Here is a 19,266-nt window from a genome sequence, read left to right as displayed (position 1 = left end):
TTTAGAGAGTAGTCTCCTAGAAAAATTTGTAGAGCAAGGAGGCTCTTACCTTGGTGTAAAAGAAATTGGGAGATCCGTCACGTTGACTATTGTGTGAATGGAGCAGTAGTGCTCAAGTAAAATTGTAAATGTGGGAGCTCTAAGCTCAGATTGTTAATTGGCAATTTGTTGATTTTTTCAACTTTGTACCTAACCTAACAATCTAGTTCTGTACCCTGAAATCTTGTTTTGTTGCTTAGCAAATTGTTTTATTAAAATTTAAATCTGAAAAAAAAAAAAAAAAAAAATAGAAGGAAATATAACTTTAATTTTAAAGTTTTAAATTAATCTTTTGATTATCCTATATCGACCCATTCATATCTGTAATCCACGAAATCCCGGTAACAAACGTAACTACATTTAACTCTTTTTTTTTTGCTTCAATCCAACCCACTGTCTTTATAAAAAGATCTAACACAGATACACTAAACAATTTCTGTACATGGGCCACACACAAACTCCTCGTACTGCACTTATTCTTTGTTTGTTGGAACCCTTGCAGCCTCCAATCTGGCAAGTCTTGCTCATTTTATTCTGTTCAGGTGTCTCAAGTGGATGCATGAACAAGTCCTTTCTTTAAGAGCATATATACTTGGGTAGTAAAATAACTAACGATGGCAGAAGTAAGGAGGACATAAAATGTAGATTAGCACAAGCAAGGAAGAGATCTCTTAAGAAAAGAAATTTTCTCACTTCAAACATTGACATAGGAATCAGAAAGATGTTTTTGAAGACTTTTGTGTGGAGAGTGGCATTGAATGGAAGTGAAACATGGACGATAACTAGCTCAGAAAGAAAGAGAATAGAAGCTTTTGAAATGTGGTGTTACAGAAGAATGTTGAAGGTGAAATGGATAGATCGAATCACAAACGAAGAGATACTGAATCAAATTGGCGAGAGGAGATTGATTTGGCTAAATTTGACGAGAAGAAGAGATAGAATGATAGGACACATCTTAAGACACCTAGGACTTGTTCAGTTGGTTTTTGAAAGAAGTGTAGGCAGTAAGAACGGTAGGGGTAGACCAAGGTATGAATATGACAAGCAGATTAGAGCAGATGTAGGATGCAGAGTTACGTAGGAATGAAAAGGTTAGCACAGGATAGGGTGGCATGGACAGCTGCATCAAACCTTTCTACGGACTGATGACTCAAACAACAACATGCTCAAGACAGGTCACAGCTCTTGTGCTAGCCTGAAAAAGAACCCATAACGGGTAATGTTTTCTTTTGTAACCTCCTCGCCAAGAATCAAAGCACTGATTCCTGCTGGGTCCATCTTACACATTTTCAGTGTTTGGCACACAAGGCAGACTTAGTTGGAGATGTGATTCTAAAAGAAATGTCACAACTAAACCATTTTGTATCCAAATTGAAAATGGCTTCCTACAATTATGAAAAATGAAAAGTGCTTATATTAATTATCTCAAGTAAAGTCATCCAAATCTTCCAGAAGTAATATATCTGTTCCCTGTGCTCACTTGCTGGAATTCATGGTTTCAATCTGTAGAATATGCTGACAGTCTTTAGATGCTTTAAAAGATTTTCTTCAATCCGTGGATGAAAATTAGTTAAATAGCAGTTCCTTCATCCCTCCTAAATATCTGTAATGACGAATGTCATTATTTTAAAGAATGAATGAATGAATGAATGAATGAATGAATTAACAGAATTTCCAGATTGTTTAAATATACAATATTTCCCATAAATAGTACTTGGAAGTATCTTCAATGAATCGTTATATAAACTGATCATTTGAGATACTTCCTAGACTTTAACAACATCATAGATTCTAGGATACCTACATACATGTTCTTACTATTAGCTACATGAATCTTCTCTGTTTTCATCCCCTTTTTATTTCTTTTCCCACATTCCTTTTACAAAATTACAGTTTTACTGATCTCATTATTTTTTTTTTTTTTCATTATTTTTTAGTACTTTGACAGGCTAAATCTGTGACTCAGGACTCAGTCACAATTAGTGAATTAATTACCTAGTTGGAGGGCTCTTCCTACCCTTTTACACGTAAGTTGTGGAATGAGTTGTTAACTTTATGCACTGTGCTTAAAAGGTGTGCTGGTGGATGGTTACCCACAGATATGTTGCAATTCATGGACTTCTCTTCATTTGGAAGTGTACAAAGCGAAATGAAAAACATGTTTATGGAGTGTATGCTTAAGTGCAACAAAATCCACCTCCGTAGCATAACGGTTAGTGTTATTAGCTGCCATCCTCAGGGGCCCGGGTTTGATTCCTGGTACCACCAGAAATTTAGAATGGCAGGAGGTCTGGTGTATGGATAAAATGGTACGTGCAGCTCACCTCCATTGGGGGTGTGCCTGAAAAGAGCTGCGCCATCTTGGGATGAGGACACACGTTTACTTTACTAGTATAACAAATAGTTCAGCAATTACAATCATTCGTCCTGCTCAGAAAATCAGCCCTGAATACAACCGTTTGTGTGGACTGGGGTGTTACTTTGCATGCACTGTATTACCTGAACTGGATAGTGCTCACTCATATTCAGAACCATAATATCGTACAGAAAGTCCAAATATTGGTCTGATGCAAGTCATAATTCGATGAAGCACTCCAGACAATATCCATCTCCAACCCGACACATACATTCGGCCAGTGCATGAACCCTCAGCATTTTTTTCTTTTTTTTTTTTACTAGTGGCTTTACGTTGCACCAACACAGATAGGTCTTATGGTGATGATTATCTTTTGTTGTATTGGGATCCCAGTCGCCTGTAAATATGAACTGGCCCCATCTCCACCAAACTGAAAGAAGTCCTGTCAGAGAAGATCAGAAGATACCAATTACGATTTAACTCCATTTCAGTAAAGCTGCACGAATCAAATATCAGTTCATTGGAGACAGACTCTTTGTGGCAGCTTTTCTGCAGTGGAGTCTGGCTTCTTGTCATCTTTTACGGACCGTGTATAGACACCCAAGAAAACTGGTCACTTGCAAGCGCGATGAGTTTAAGAACACGTTCTTCTATGAAGTTTCAACTAACCTGTTGTCTTCTTCAGTAGTTTAAACTAATGCCTAGTAAATATCCAATGTCCCCTGACACCTGTCAATGCTATATCACTCTCTGAGTAGCCCTAGGCAATATGCCACACCAAATTACTACCACGTGAATGCCAAAGTTGCCATGTTGTATGTGAGCCACAACCTGCTCTCTTGACACATGTGAATAATGTGCCATGTCAGAACGGAGTGAAGCATTTAGCATCAAAGTTAGCTCATCCAAGCTTGGTTATGTTCACTGCCTGACATCATTATGGTGTATTAATTCAGGAACAAAAAGTCCTACATGCCGGAATTTGAACTAACATTGTAGCCTACAGCTAACCCACTGTACTAAGTGGGTCTGTGCATGGTGCTTATCATGTCACAAGGAGATGGGAGAGTGAGAGCAACTGACACGAGTGAAAACTATGATGATGATGATGATGATGATGATGATGATTGTTGTTTAAAGGGGCCTAACACCGAAGGTCATCGGCCCCTAATGGAACAAGATGGATGACATGATATATGATAATTAAAATTTTAAAATGTATCTACTGAAAACCAAACCAAACCCTATGGCACTACAGCCCTTGAAGGGCCTTGGCCTACCAAGCGACCGCTGCTCAGCCCGAAGGCCTGCAGATTACGAGGTGTCGTGTGGTCAGCACGACAAATCCTCTCGGCCGTTATTCTTGGCTTTCTAGACTGGGATGTATCCACTGACTAGAGTTAAAAAATGGTGATGAAGAAAAATTATTATGAGATTAAAACAATCAGTGGCTGAAGATGTTTATAATATATGAAACATGTATCACTTTTAACCAATAACTTGCCTTAAGCAATTTAGTGTATCGACAAGGTGGAAAATAAAAAATACTTAGTTGTGAAACAGTGGATTTAATTCACAATGCCTTATTTTCTAATAAAAATAATAGAAAATACAGGTAAAAAAGGAATAAGGCATTGCCTGGAAGTACAGATCTATATAATTCATGTTAGACGTTAAAATAACACATTAAAATACGCAACAAACTAAAATGAAGTCAATGGGATAAAAGCGCAATTAACACAAATACACTAGGACAAAGGACATCATCACACACAATAAAAAAGACCACTATCCCTTATAAAACAGATGACAACGTCTGCTGACTGCTTGTCATCTCGCAGGATGAGGGAGATTGTACTCGGGAGGTTAAGCCTACAGCGCAGATCAACCAGGTCCGCACATTCTGAAAGGACATGCACTACGGTAAGATGATCGCCGCAAGTACACACTGGAGGGGGTTCTCCTTTCAATAGATAGAGTACGTCAGGATACCGTGGCCGAACCAAAGACAACATAATACCACTGCTTCCCTCCGAGAAGCCTGAAGGGAAGTCCTCCATACCTTCGTTGTACCTTTTATCATTCTCAGCATATTTGGAAGTGGAATGGCCTGCCACTCCATCAACCAATGGGACATAACCAGATGTCTCAGCTGAGTGCGTATATCACTTGCTGGAACCATGTAAGGCAACGGGGGCAGTGTAACTGCCTCCTTGGCAGCCTTATCCACTAATTCATTTCCCCCTACACCCATGTGGCTTGGGAGCCACATAAATGTGATTCTGGTGCCGGCATCCGTACACCAGGCTAGCAGGTCCTGGACCCGCTGCACCAGAGGGAAACAGGTATCAATAGACAGTAGCAAGCTCAAGGAGTCAGTACACAGAAGAAAGTGTTGGCGCTCATCGGACAGTGCGTACCGCAGAGCTTCACAGATAGCATAGAACTCTACTGTGTACACACTACAGGTTTCCGGGAGAGCAAAAAGAAACCTATCATTGTCGACAACGAACGCACAGCCCACCTTCGTTTTTGTCCTTGAACCACCTGTGTAAACAACGACTGAACCTGGATACCGGCCAACAACGGACAGTAAGAGCCTCCGATAAATTGAAGGGTCCGTGTTTTCCTTCGGGCCAGTGTGCACATCCAGGATTATTTCAGATCGCCGTACTACCCACGGAAGTACCCCACTTGGTTGTCTGATAAGGCAAGGAACTGAAGGTATGTGAAACAATCTGTGACTGCTATCCGAGCGTATTTCAACCGGCTGCGTTGCTCGAGGACAAGCGGCGTATAGCTGACGGTTTCCATTGTTGAATACATAAGGATAGCTTGGGTGAAGTGGCATCTGTTGCAAATTAGCAGCATACACCAGAAGGAGCTGCTGGTGCCTCAGGTGTAAAGGTGGCACACTAGATTCAGCGAGCAGGCTAGCTATGGGGCTTGTTCGGAAAGCTCCCGTCGCCAACCTAACCCCGCTGTGGTGGATGCTGTTCAGTTTGGCAAGGACACTTGGTCTTGCTGAGCCATATGCTGCACTGCCGTAGTCTAACCTGGATAAAATATGTGTCCGCTAGAATCGTAGGAGCACCATGCGATCCGCTCCCCAATTAGTGTTGCTAAGGAACTTCAAGAGATTGCACTTTTAGCTGCCGCACGTTTGGCTCCCACAATAATTTACTATTGAAAAGGAGCCCAAGAAATCGGCAAGTGTCAACTACGGGAAGAGCAACATTTCCTAAATAAAGTTCAGGATGAGGGTGAAGAGTACGTTGAAGACAAAAGTGAACAGAGGTCTTTGCGGTGGAAAACTGAAAGCCATGTTCTAAGGTCCACTGCTCCACTCTCCTAATGGCTTGCTGTATTTGTCACTCTGCGACTGCCATATTACGCAAGCTATACTGCAGAGCAAAATCGTCCACATACAGCGACGGTATTACTGCTGAACCGGCAGCAGCGACAATCAGATCAAAAATTAGATGGATGGCTTTTCCGGCGTTTGCTCTATTAACCAGCGTTTATGGCAATCTCAAACAGAGTGACACTAGGAACCAATCCCTGTGGGACTCCATTTTCTTGAACGTGGTACTGCAAATATGACCTCCCTACTCGGACATGGAATAGACAGAGGGATAAAAAATTCGCAATAAATACCGGCAAATGACCTCGGAATTTCCACTGATGCAGGACTGAAAGGATACCATATCGCCATGTGGTGTCATAAGCCTTTCCTAAGTCAAAGAAAACAGCTAACAGATGCTGTTTGCGGAGAAACGCATTCTGGATAGAGCTCTCCATGTGTACCAAGTGGTCAGTGGTCGAGCGAGCAGCTCAAAAACCACACTGGTACTCAGAAAAGAGTACTTGTTTCTCCAGACACCACACAAGTCGGCGATTTACCAAAATGCATCCAGCTGACTGTACGATTCCAAGCATAGCTCATGTTTCAAGTCCCATGAGATATGACAATTTTTTGATGTTCGTCTGTACTGCATTGTTGTAACCATTAGACTACCCTTGAAGGTGGCTTTTTAGTATGCCCATCATCTTCTGGATAAATGAGAGCCCACAAATTCAGTTCACTTTTATGGTTTTGCACTGGATGGTGAGATTCTGCATGGAGACAGTAGTTTTTGTTAGTATGCTTGCAGTAGAACATATGGCCATGAGAATTATCCACATTTTTTCCCATTAGAAAAATCCAAAGAAATTTAGACACCTATCCAACTTAAACTTTATTGTGAATTATTGAATTGTATTCCAGTTTATCCTTGCCTTCGTTTGTTGTTCTTCCTTATGCCGCCTCCTTTTCTCATCCACCTTGACAACACGGTCACACTGATCAACAAGGAAAGTAACCTGAGAGGTGAACAAGTTAAAAAGAAACAGCATGTAACACTAACCTGTTCTTTTGTTATCAAGAGTTTATCACTGCCAACACTGGGTGCAGGAGGAGCAAGAGACAGGAGTAGATCCAATCTCACTGGAGTCTGATTTGCTAATTCTTCTGCAATTTCTAGACATGACTCAGTATAGTCCTCATTCACCCACCAGTGGGAGCATATCTTTTCAATATCAGCACGTCGGACTGGTGCAACCGTTAACATATCTCGAATCAGAGGAGAAGCAGCTATGATAACAGAGAATAATTTGAATTTAAGTTGGATACAGAAGACAGAGGAATTCAAAAACTATAAAGTTACAGATAAAATAATAACATATGGATACCTTAACAAAGAAACATAAAATGACATTTTACAGAATATAAAGTAAACAAGATGTTCTGGGAAGGGTGAATACACTTAAGTTTCTCACTGTCAGGGATTATTTTTATTTTGATTGGAATATATTCCAAAACCAAAATTACAATAAACTTTTTGACATTCTTTCTCAAAAACAGCTTACTTTGGAGAGAAAATTAATCACATTAAAAAAGAACAAAATTCCACTAAAAAACTAATCCAAAGAGATTTGACTAAAAATTTAATTGAGAATTTTCACCCCCTGTGGTTAACCTTTCCAATGTAAACATTAATAATGAAGAAACCACCATCCCGTCCAAAGGCCCGAAACAAAACTGGCCTAACATGAATAAAATAAACACAACCACCAACATAGTTATAGAGGCAGAAGCTACAATTAATAAAATCTTTAGAAAAGCATGATGAAATTAGGTTTGAAATAAAAAGAAAACTAGACAAGACGGACAAAGCTAACAACGTAAGCAGAAAAACCACCTCCATTAATTCTAACGATGACGATTTCATTTCTGAATACAAACAAATCATAGAACTTGAAAAGAAAATAAAAAATAATGACTTAATAATCACAAAAGCGGATAACGGCAACGCTACTGCTATAATGGACAAAACCAATTACATATTTAAAACTAAAGAATTCTTTAATAACAGCACATTTAAAATAATCAAGAAAGATCCTACCCAAAAAATTCAGCAGCAACTAAAACAAACCTTAAAGAATTTATCATTTCTTTTTACAGATCAAGAGAAATCTAGACTATTAACCATGAATCAACGTACAGTTAAAGCCCTTCCAAAAATTCGTCATCCTAATGTTCCCAAACGGCCCATTATCAACTATAGACCTAGCCCGCTTTACAAAGCATCACAGTTTATCCAAAGTTTCCTTCCTAATTATTATCATTTTCTCTCCAACAAATCTATTAAAAACACTGTCGAACTAATTGAGAAATTAAAGTCATTTAACCTACAACCTAACCACTCCCTTCATTCTTTCGATACAGTAAATATGTATCCGAGCATACCAACTTGGCAAAACTTTTCATCACCATTGAAAACAATTTAAATAAATACAGTTCTCTCAGTAAACTAGAAATACAAGATTTCATGCATCTCCTGAAACTGGTCATCAATAATAACTTCTTTATTTTCGATAACATTATCTACCAACAGAATGGACTGGCGATGGGATCACCTGCATCAGGAATTTAGGCTAATATCTATTTGGATGATTTGGAATATTCAAAAATTAACAAGAACAATTTTCCAAATATTCTTATATGGACCAGATACGTTGACAATACATTTGTCATCATGAATGAAGCAATCAAGAACGCGGACTCCACTCTCCAAGACCTGAATAACATTGACCCAAACATTAAATTTACACTTGAGTCCAAAACTAATAGAACAATCAACTTTTCAGATCTAAATATTATCAGAAATCCCTCTAACCTATCTTATAAAATTTATAGAAAAAATACACAAACTGCTAATACTATCCACAAAGATTCCATACATCCCCTAATGCATAAACATGCAGCATTGTCTATCGGGCTTTCACAAAACCCATGACAAAGAAAGACCTTAATAATGAACTTAATACCATAAGGGCAATTACCAAGTTTAATGGCTACAGCAGGCCTTTCATAGAACAAATAACACTATCCTGCGATGGTTTCATTGCCGCCATCCTGTATTGCTTTTTAGGACGATTTCTGCATCATGAATCAAGATCCGATGTTAATTTTTCCCCATCACATCACATTTTCACAAAAATCCTATATTATATTTATTTCATCACATGCACTAATGCACTTCTTACATTGTTAGGAAGAGTGTTGCTTTAATTTAGATTTCCATATTCTTTTATTAATTTATTTTATTGTTTTATTACTTAGATGTTCTCCAGTCATCTTGTAATCCTGTATTATCACTCTCAAAGTGTAGAGCCGGCAACTGTGTACAACATAGCCGGCAACGCACGGTTTATGGCTGAGTGGCGTTATTCTCTCGTTGTGCTTCGTCCATGACAATCTTAGTTGTGTTTCGCTTGCTAGTGAAAAGAGATTTTTGTCTTCATAGGCATTTTATATGTGAGTGATGTTCTGTGTTAATATTTTTATTGAACTTACATTTATCAACATGCCATGACGTGGCTGCAAGAACAATCGAGATACATTCTGCTATGTATGTAGAAGGTTCGTGCCGAAGAGGCAGTGGCGCAAAATAACCAAGTTTGTGAGAAAGACCTACTATGCCTACTTTGGCTTGAAACTTGGAGACCAAGACAAGCCGTGGGCACCACATAAGGCTTGTAGAATCTGTATAGAGCAGTTACGGCAATGGGTGAATGGTAAGCGAACTGCGTTGCCAATCAACCTACTACCAGGAACATCACCTCAGGATTTCTTATGATCTATTTTGACCAATTAAATATATTTTTGTTTCAGATTTGAAACAGGCAATTGAATTTTACTTCATAATAAATGTTGTTTCACATATCATTTATCAGTCATATATACAGTGTTATTCTAAATGATTGTCGGGGTTACAAAAATTCATAACTCACAGTGCAATTGATGTAGGAATATGAATCTTGTTTTCTTGTGTACTGTAACTCATAAAGTTATTTTGACATACATAGTACATTACAAATGCTCGATATGTGTGCCTTGTGTCACTCTACACACATCTACTCGATGGTCCAGCTCTTCCCACACACGAGTCAACATGGCAGCGGTGATAATTTCGAAGGCGGCTTGGATGCGCTGCTTCATTTCCTGAATATCCACCGGTAGAGGAGGAACGAATACCTGATCTTTAACATATCCCCACAGGAAGAAATCGGATGGCGTAAGATCTGGTGAACGTGGTGGAAAGGGTAAGAAAATCAGATCACCTTCCGTTCCGCGTCCCATCGATCGTTGTGGAAGTTCTTGGTTTAAAAATGCTCTAACCTCCCTGTGGAAATGAGGTGGTGCACCATCCTGTTGCAGCACGGAATCATCCCTGTCACCAACCACCTGGGGTAACAGCCATTCTGTGAGCATGTCCAGGTAAGTCAGCGCTGTTACTGTCTGTTCATTGAAGAAGAACGGGCCATAGACCTTCGTATTTGAAACGGCACAGAACACATTCACCTTAGGAGAGTCTCGCACATGTTCCACATAACAATGGGGGTTCGTTGCACCCAAAATGCGAACGTTTTGTTTGTTTGCCTTTCTACTTGCATGAAAAGTAGCTTCGTCACTGAAAACTACTCTGTCAAGAAAACCATCATCTTCTTCAATCCGTTCCTGCAGTGCCATGCAAAAGTTGAAACGTAGGGCTTTGTCATTAGCTGTTAGAGCTTGACGCAATTGTAGGCGATATGGCTTTACCTTTAGGCACCTTCATACCACACGCCATACTGTGGTTTGAGGAACTTCCAGTTCCCTGCTACATCTCGTAGTTGATTTCTTAGGACTATGGAGATAAACGCCCCTAATACGATTCACATCCGCTTCTGACACAGTGGGATGCCCACTGCTTTTCCCTTTGCACAAACAACCTGTATCCACAAATTGTGCATACCATCTGCGAATAGAGTTGTCGGGAAAAAGCTTCTTCCCATATTTTGTCTGAAAATGGCACTGGCCTCTGGTAACGGATCAGTGTTGATGAAATTCACGAGTACAAAAAGCTTCTTCCTTATCGCTAACCACCATTTTGTTAAACACTGCTATTACTGCCATCCGGTGGTAACGTTATGTACTACAGTTGATGCAAAATAAAACTTTGAGAATTTGTCTAACCGTTACTGCAACAATAACAATGGTACGTTTTCCACGTTTTCAAAAAATATTCACAAAAACCCGACAGTCATTCAGAATAACCCTGTACGCACAAGAGATTGAATAATTATTGAATTAATTAATTATATTCAAATACTTTAGTATGATAATACTGGGCAGCTTATGGTTTTGGCCGTGCGCGTAGAGGCGCGCGGCTGTGAGCTTGCATCCGGGAGATCGTGGGTTCGAGCCCCACTGTCGGCAGCCCTGAAGACGGTTTTCCGTGGTTTCCCATTTTCATACCAGGCAAATGCTGGGGCTGTACCTTAATTAAGGCCACGGCCGCTTCCTTCCAACCCTTAGGCCTTTCCCATCCCATCGTCGCCATAAGACCTATCTGTGTCGGTGTGACGTAAAGCCCCTAGCAAAAAAAAAAAGCTTATGGTTTTCAGCGAGAAAAGCTGAGAGTGCTGCTACCTACATGGCTTGGTATGACCAACTCTTCAATAACATATTGCCACCTGTATGATTTTTGGCCCAATGATGTGTTGTTTATAATATATCAGTGTTTGTCACTAAATAATCTAACATTGCAGTGATATTCCAAGAAAAGAGCTATGCGCTGAAAAAATTACACAGAAAGATGACATGGGAAGTGATAAGGACCGCAAGTACAGTTGAACCTCGATATCTCAAACCTCCATTACTCTAATTTTTAGTATTTCAAAGTAACCTAAATTTCCTGGTCATTTGTCCTATTCTCCACGTGTATTTATTTCTCTATTACTCGAAATTCAGTTACAGGAATTACTCAATTTCTCGAAGCAAACATTTCCCCCTTTGAAGCAAAGAGTACTCTGTAATTCGAATTTTGTGCAACATTAACTGTGCAATATGGCTTTTGTGGTTTGTGAGGAAGAGTTAACAAGTAAAGAAAAGTTTACAGTGATGCTAGGAGCTAATATGACGGGAATCAAAAAGCTAAAATTTCCAATGATCGGAAAATCGGCGAAGCATGCTGTTTCTCGGGTATGAATTTTTTGCTAGTTGCTTTACGTCGCACCGACACAGATAGGTCTTATGGCGACGATGGGACAGGGAAGGGCTAGGAGTGGGAAGGAAGCGGCCGTGGCCTAATTAAGGTACAGCCCCAGCATTTGCCTGGTGTGAAAATGGGAAACCACGGAAAACCATTTTCAGGGCTGCCGACAGTGGGGTTCGAACCTACTATCTCCCGAATACTGGATACTGGCCGCACTTAAGCGACTGCAGCTATCGAGCTCGGTCGGGTGTGAAGTAATTACCTGTCACGTAAGAAAGCAACCCCCGCAGTCACGGATGACAAGCTTCATTTATAAATTTCAGCTATGGTATTGATGAGAAGTTTCAACGTGAAGGGAGGAAAGGTTAACAGTAAGAAACAGAAGAGACTAACGGACTTTTTCCAAACATGTTAACCAAGGTATGTTTCTTGTTTCACTACTGTAGGCTATGTACTGTATCCTGTCTACTAAAAAGTTACTATAATAAAGGTTATAAATAAAGTGATGCCATGAAATAGTGTTTGTTTGTATATTTTCAAATACTGTTAAAAATAATGTATTCACCAAATCATCAAGGAAATCTGGGAGAAGGAGACAATTCCAGAAGAATGGGAAACAGCACTTATCCATCCGCTGCATAAGAAAGGGGACAAGCAGGATGTCAACAACTATAGGGGCGTGTCATTCCTCCTGATCGCCTATAAAATTCTCTCAAAACTGCTTCTTAATAGAATAGAAGTGAATCTGGACCAACAACTAGGGGAATACCAAGCAGGGTTTATGAAAGGCCGCTCCTGTATCGAACAAATATTCAACATGAAGTCAATACTCCGCCACAGAATGTTGAGTGGTAAGAAAATTGTGGTGTCGTTTATAGACTTCAAAACAGCCTTCGATTCGGTGGAGAGAGAGAGACTTTGGATAAGATCATTAGGGAATTTGGAGTCAAAACCAAACTGGCAAATATAATCAAAGAGACCCTAACAGGCACAACCTCCAAAGTAAAATTCTTCGGGCATCTCTCATAATCATTTGAAATCAAGACAGGCGTGAGGCAAGGGGATGGACTATCCCCACTCCTATTCAACTGTGTCCTAGAAAAGATAGTGAGAATATGGAACTCAGAACTTGAACATCAAGGGATAATCCCGATCTGTCTAGGGAGAAAATCAGGTGGGATTAAAGTCAACTGCTTGGCTTTTGCTGATGTCTTTGCTATACTCTCAGAAAATCCAGAGGTCGCAACCATCCAGATTAACCTCTTGGAAAGAATCGCCAGCCAAACAGGACTGAGGATCTCAGCAGAAAAGACCAAATTCATGACAAACATCAAAGATAGACCAAAATTCCTGGAAACAGAGATAGGACGGATAGAAAGGGTCAAGAAGTTCAAGTACCTTGGTGAGAAGATACAGGAGAATGGACTAGAAAAAGCTGCAGTGGAAGATCAGCTCTCAAAATTGGAGAGAGCATACGGCTTGACAAAAAATCATCTACATCTAATTCCAAATTAAAACATTACAACACCGTTGTCAAAACAGAATGCCTGTATGCCAGTGAATGCCTGTCCATGAACTACAAGCTGGAGAAGCTAGAGGTCCTGGAAAGAAGAATCCTCAGAAAAATTATAGGAGCTCTCCAAACTGAAAGCGGATGGAAACTTCGGAGTAACAAAGAAGTTTACCAGAAGGTGGAAAGAATCTCAGAGACCAGAAAAGGAGGCTGGCGTTTCTTGGACATCTATACAGAATGAACGCAAACAGACTTACCAAACAGATATTTGATTACTTCTGGAGATAAAAGACCACCACAACATGGATTAAGGAAACGAAGAAGGATATGGAAAGGTTAAGCATCTTGGAAGACCAGCTATTAGAAAGGAATTTGTTTAGGAATAGAATGAAGAATTTGGAAGGTGTTCAAGCCGCACAAGCCGCAGGAAGAACTAGGAAGACCGGAAGGGCCTGGACAGATGAACAACGGAAGCAGGCCAGCGAACGCATGAAGGAGTATTGGACAAAGAGAAAACTCCGCACGAAGAGAAAGAAATGAAGTTGTAGCGTGATCTTTAGTGGTCCATTCGCTTGTAAAAAAAAAATGTATTCAGTATAAGCCCGTAGAAACACAATTCAATTATGTGCTATACATGCTCAAAAACGGTATTCCGTATATCTCAAAATTTCGATAGCTCAAAATAAAATGTAGCTCCCAAGGTGATTCGAGATATTGAGGTTCCACTGTACTAAAAAAGTCATGACCTCACAAGTTTGTTGAGGTTACCTTCTGCCGTATATTAAGAAATCAATCGAATACTCTATTGAAATTATAGTGGGAAGTAAAACCAATAATATTAACAAACTAGCTGATGTACCCATGCTTTGCTACGGAATTCTACATTGTATACGGAATTCTAGTGTACACGTAGTGAGCAAGATTGCATAGCTCTTAACGTTACCCTAAAAACACGACGGGGAAGTCACCAAACATCTTTTCTCATACGAAGACCGAGTTAGGGAATTTTCACTGTAATGGTAGACCCGCTTGCATACCATCGGTCACAATCAGGTTGGGGAGTTTTCATTATAATGGTAGAAACTCACTCTCCACCTGCCTTTCTACATCCTCAGAAAGACTGTCTTAGTGGTTTTCCCAACTGAAATGAACATACATTACAGTGACGTCAGTAGGAATGTTGCGATTAAAAGCAATGCTTTCATATGAAATACTCTATCAAATGAAACACCACACATTTTCTCGCTTTTAACGAACAGGACTACACTGCTGATCTAACAGTCCAAAGTTCCAGAGCTGTAATGACCAAGCCGCAGACAGCCGTGATTCGTGAACACTCTTCATCTTTTTTTTCAGCGGGGAGAGGGTCGAATAGTGGAGACTCCCAGGGCCCTTTTACTAATCTGTTTCCTAGGAGTACCCAATGAGTTGGAAGATATCAATTCACTACACGGGTGGCGGGAAAATCTATCTGGCTTGGAGGAAAAATTTGCCTCCAAGTCAGTGGAGAAACCCCCTCTACACTGATAATTTAGAATAAAATGAATGTAGAATGTAATAAAAGTGAAGAGGAAGAAGCTTTTCTTTGGAATAGGTCTAAATTGTTATTCTAGAACAGGCCATGCTGCTGCTACTACCACTACAAGTCAGCCTCTGCCTTAAGTATGCACACTGCTCATTCAAAACAGCATGTCAGAGTAGGGATCAAGTAACTGGAATACTATGAAGAACCAGTGTGTTACGTACCAGCTGTATCAGAAAATGTATGAACCAGAGGAATGGCATGCTGAAGAAGAAAGTTTTCTAACTCCCCGGCTATTTCCCGCCAACATTCAGTCAGGCTATTATACTCGGTACGCAACAGTAATCCCATCTATCAGAGTTGAGAGGCAGCATAAGAGACAAATGACATCACAACAAACAATGGTCAATGTAATGTTATTGTTGATCAATGTTATGCGCTTTCGATATTGTAGGCCTTCACATTTAGTTTTCTTACGACTCTGAAATATCACTCATCATAGTCAGTATGGTAAAACTGAATAAAACATAAATGATCAGAAAATGTATTCTCTGTAACGTCTGCTATGTAGTACTTTTTGATAGGACCAAAAACATCGGTATTTAAAAATTAAATTTTCGGCGCCTTCCCCTAAACTACAATTTCATCCAGAGTGAATAAAATTGTTTATAGCCTAGATTGTAGTGGCTTGTTCTCCGACTTTAGGTTCTTTCCAACACGCAGTTTGCTGTCGTATATGGACACATGCGCTGACTTTGTATCGGTTCCGGGATTGATACATGATTGGGTTGTGTTGGAATGGATTCTCGTTCATGAACTCCAAGGATTAGGAGTAACGCAATTACTGTACTAACCTGGTGTAATGCCGATATTTTCCCATACTGCCTGTAATGTCTGTTATGATGCTCACTTCTTTCATATCGATTTGTAATATCTTGAGTAACTCTTCGGCTAATGCGGAAATGCTCGAAAAACTTTTATTATACTGAGGAACAGTTTCTTCTGAAGAATACATCATATTTCAATTACATTTTGTTTCACCTGGTAGCTTTTGTGCCTTTATCAACTATAGGCCTAACGTAACACAATACATAAATAACTAAAGATTTTAATTACAGTCACCTAAATAATTTTCATTTCTTTTTGCGAAAAATAGTATCTCCTCTTCTTCACTGGATGAAGATTGTAAATAATTGTTGTCACTATCCATCCTAACCTCAGTAACCAAACAGCTGATTAATTTATTACTGGTAGAAGAGCACGCAATGTGCATAAAAAACAGCTGATTAAGGAACTCCAAAGAAATCAGCGTACAGCAGGAGACAACGATACAGTGTTTCTGCGCATGTCACAGCAATGTACGGCTCAGTACATGCTTTAGACTTCGGACTAGTTCCGACCGCCAGGGATCGATGCGAAGAGTTAGTTGGAACGCTTGACTGCAGTACACGGACGAATACATGAACGCAATTTTGACTGTGTTGGAAAGGATTTTTCGTATTGCACATGCGCAAGGAGACCGTGTACTGGTACAGGGACTGTGTTGGAAAGAACCTTTTGTATACCAGTTTTCAATGAGATAGGACCACTAAGACTTAAGATGGCATCAGCGAAGGATGTAAGTGAAGATAGCTCCCGGTTCTCTTGCAAAATAATCGGGAATAAGTGTGGTGTAAACAAGAAGCGAGTGAAGAATGGTATCCAATGTGAAAAGTGTTTAATTTGGTACCATTTGAGTGTATATGTAGTGCTGGTTTTGCTAAAAATGAAGATACTTGGACCTGTGTGAGTGCAATTTGAATAGCGGTAACAAACCTAGGCCTACAATGGTCAACGAATCACTGGCGTCTCATTCCTTGGAGGATGGAGGTAATGATAATGTACTTGTAATTCTCGCTTTATTGCAACAGGATTTACAAGCATTAAAAGCGGAGAATAAGATTTTAAAGGGGAAGGTAAGTTTACTGGAATCGAAAGTACCGGTACCAGTAAACACTCAGAACACAGGAAGCTCCATGAATTCTAGCGCGTGGTATCAAGTTGCTTCAGATTCTAGGAGGAAAAGTGTACAGGTAAATAAGGACAACTTTGTAATTGATACTAAAAATAGATTTTCAGCCCTGAGGGAAGTAAGAGATACGGAAGGACTTATCTGTATGGGAAGCAGTCAAACGTTTAGCGCAAACTCCGTTACGAGAAGCGGCAAAGTTAGGCCTAAAATCCCACACAGTGCACCGGCGAAAGTGTCAAACATTCTTATATTTGGTGATAGCCAAGTGAGGGGAATTGTGACAAAAATGAACAATGAAGATATTGCAGCATCGGCCATCAACTATCCTGGGGCCCCAATAAAGAAGGTATTGGAAAACACGGAGCAGGCAGCAAAAAATCTCGGAAGTCGTGATGCAGTAGTGATCATCGGCAGGACGAACGACATAGCTCACAACAACGCTAAGAATGTCATTTATGAACTTAAATGTACACTAGGTAAGCTGACTCACACTAACATTTTTGTAGTGAACGTGCCTCACAGGCATGATTTGATTAGAGACTCGTGTGCGAACACTGAAGTGGAAAAAGTTAATACAGATATGGTTAAAATTTTTAAACATTTTCGTAATACCCAGGTAATTGAATGCAGCAGTTTTGAGAGACACTGTTACACAAAGCATGGCCTTCATCTAAACAATTTAGGTAAACGAAAGAGCAAATACTGTTCTAGATTTTATTAATCTTAAGATATGTACTGTAAAAAAGGCAACTCCCTTGAGTTATAATACTGACCAGGAAAACTAGTAGAAAGAGCCAGCTGTACTTCAAGCTGGCTCAGTCAACTAGAAAATGAAACTCAGGAAAGTAAGGAATTTCAAGTTACCCAAGTGCAACAGTCAAGTTTTAGGGAGGAAGAGGGTCTGAGATTGCTCTTGGTAAACTGTCAGAGTATAGTAAATAAACAATTAAAATTCAGTACATTGATGGAATCTTATGAGACCGATGTGGTGACAGGAGTTGAATCGTGGTTGAGAGAAGTGGTGGGTAATGGAGAAGTATTTCCAGAAGGGTATACAGTCCATCTTCGAGACCGAGGAGATAAAATGGAAGGGGGTGTGTTTATTCTGGTGAAGGAAACTTATTGTTCACATGAATGGTTTAGTGATGAAAGGGATGAAATATTAGGGATAAAATTAGTTTGTGATAATATGAAAGAGGTGGGAATTATAGGAACATATAGGCCTGGAAGTGAGGAAAGAGACATGGAAATATTTGAGAAAATAATAGATTATACTCATAAAAACAATAATAATGATATGGTAATAATTGGGGGAGATCTAAACTTGCCTGAAGTTGAATGGAATGGAGCTGCAAGTGAAGCCCATGAACAGAAACTGGCAAATAAGTTAATTTGGGAGGGAGGATATACACAAGTAGTACAAGAACCGACTCGTCTCAATAACTTACTAGATGTATTCTTGGTTAAACCATGGGAAATTGTTGATAAAACTGAGGTAATTGAAGGAATAGGTGACCATAAGGCTGTAATAATGGATGTAGGACTGGTACCAAAAAGGCTTAATAAAAGGGTCAAACAAAACAAGAAATTGTACAGAAAAACTAAAGTTGATGAATCTGGGACTTACCCTAAATCACAATTCAGTTGTTGGCTAAGTGAAGGGAGTAATGTGGATACACGTTGGGCTAAATTTAAAGGAATCATTTGGGAAGGAGAGAAGAGATTTGTACCTGTTAAGAAGGGTAAAATGACCTCAGACCCTGTTTATTATACAAGGGAAATAAGAAAATTAAAAAGAAAATGTAGAATAGTAAACAGGAAAATCAAAGAGGGTAGGGAGAGTAGAGAAAGCAGAAAACAGCTAATGAGGGAACTGAACAGAGTGAAGAAGGAAGCAAAAGAGAATTATATGAATGGCATACTTCAAGAAGGTAATGACCACAAAGGGAAATGGAAAAAGCTGTATTCATATATCAGGAATCAAAAAGGAAAAGGAATCCAAATTCCTACTATGGTGGAAGAAGGGGGTGAACACTATTTAACAGATACTGAGAAAGCAAACTTATTTAGTAGGGAATTCAGAGATTCAGTAGAAGATTGTCAGGAGTTGGAAACTGAAACAGAAGATAGAGAGGGAGAGACACATAGGTAAACAAGAAGCTTCTCATTCACAAATGAAGAAGATATTTTCAGAGACATCCAGCTGCTTCAGCAAGGAAAAGCAGCAGGAAGTGATCAAATTAC

General features: G+C 39.6%; 1 protein-coding gene across 1 annotated transcript in view; it reads right to left on the bottom strand.

Moving 5' to 3' along the window:
* Positions 1 to 19,266, bottom strand: part of Nuak (Nuak family kinase 1) — a 585,653-nt gene that overhangs the window by 153,232 nt on the left and 413,155 nt on the right. The window contains exon 9 of the mRNA XM_067140970.2: positions 6,802 to 7,028. Within this exon, the coding sequence (XP_066997071.2) occupies positions 6,802 to 7,028 (227 nt within the window). The remainder of the gene's footprint in view (positions 1 to 6,801; positions 7,029 to 19,266) is intronic.

The sequence above is a fragment of the Anabrus simplex genome, chromosome 2 (assembly GCF_040414725.1).
Source record: "Anabrus simplex isolate iqAnaSimp1 chromosome 2, ASM4041472v1, whole genome shotgun sequence".
NCBI classification, from domain to species: Eukaryota; Metazoa; Arthropoda; class Insecta; order Orthoptera; family Tettigoniidae; genus Anabrus; species Anabrus simplex.
This window is presented reverse-complemented; position numbering and strand designations above follow the sequence as displayed.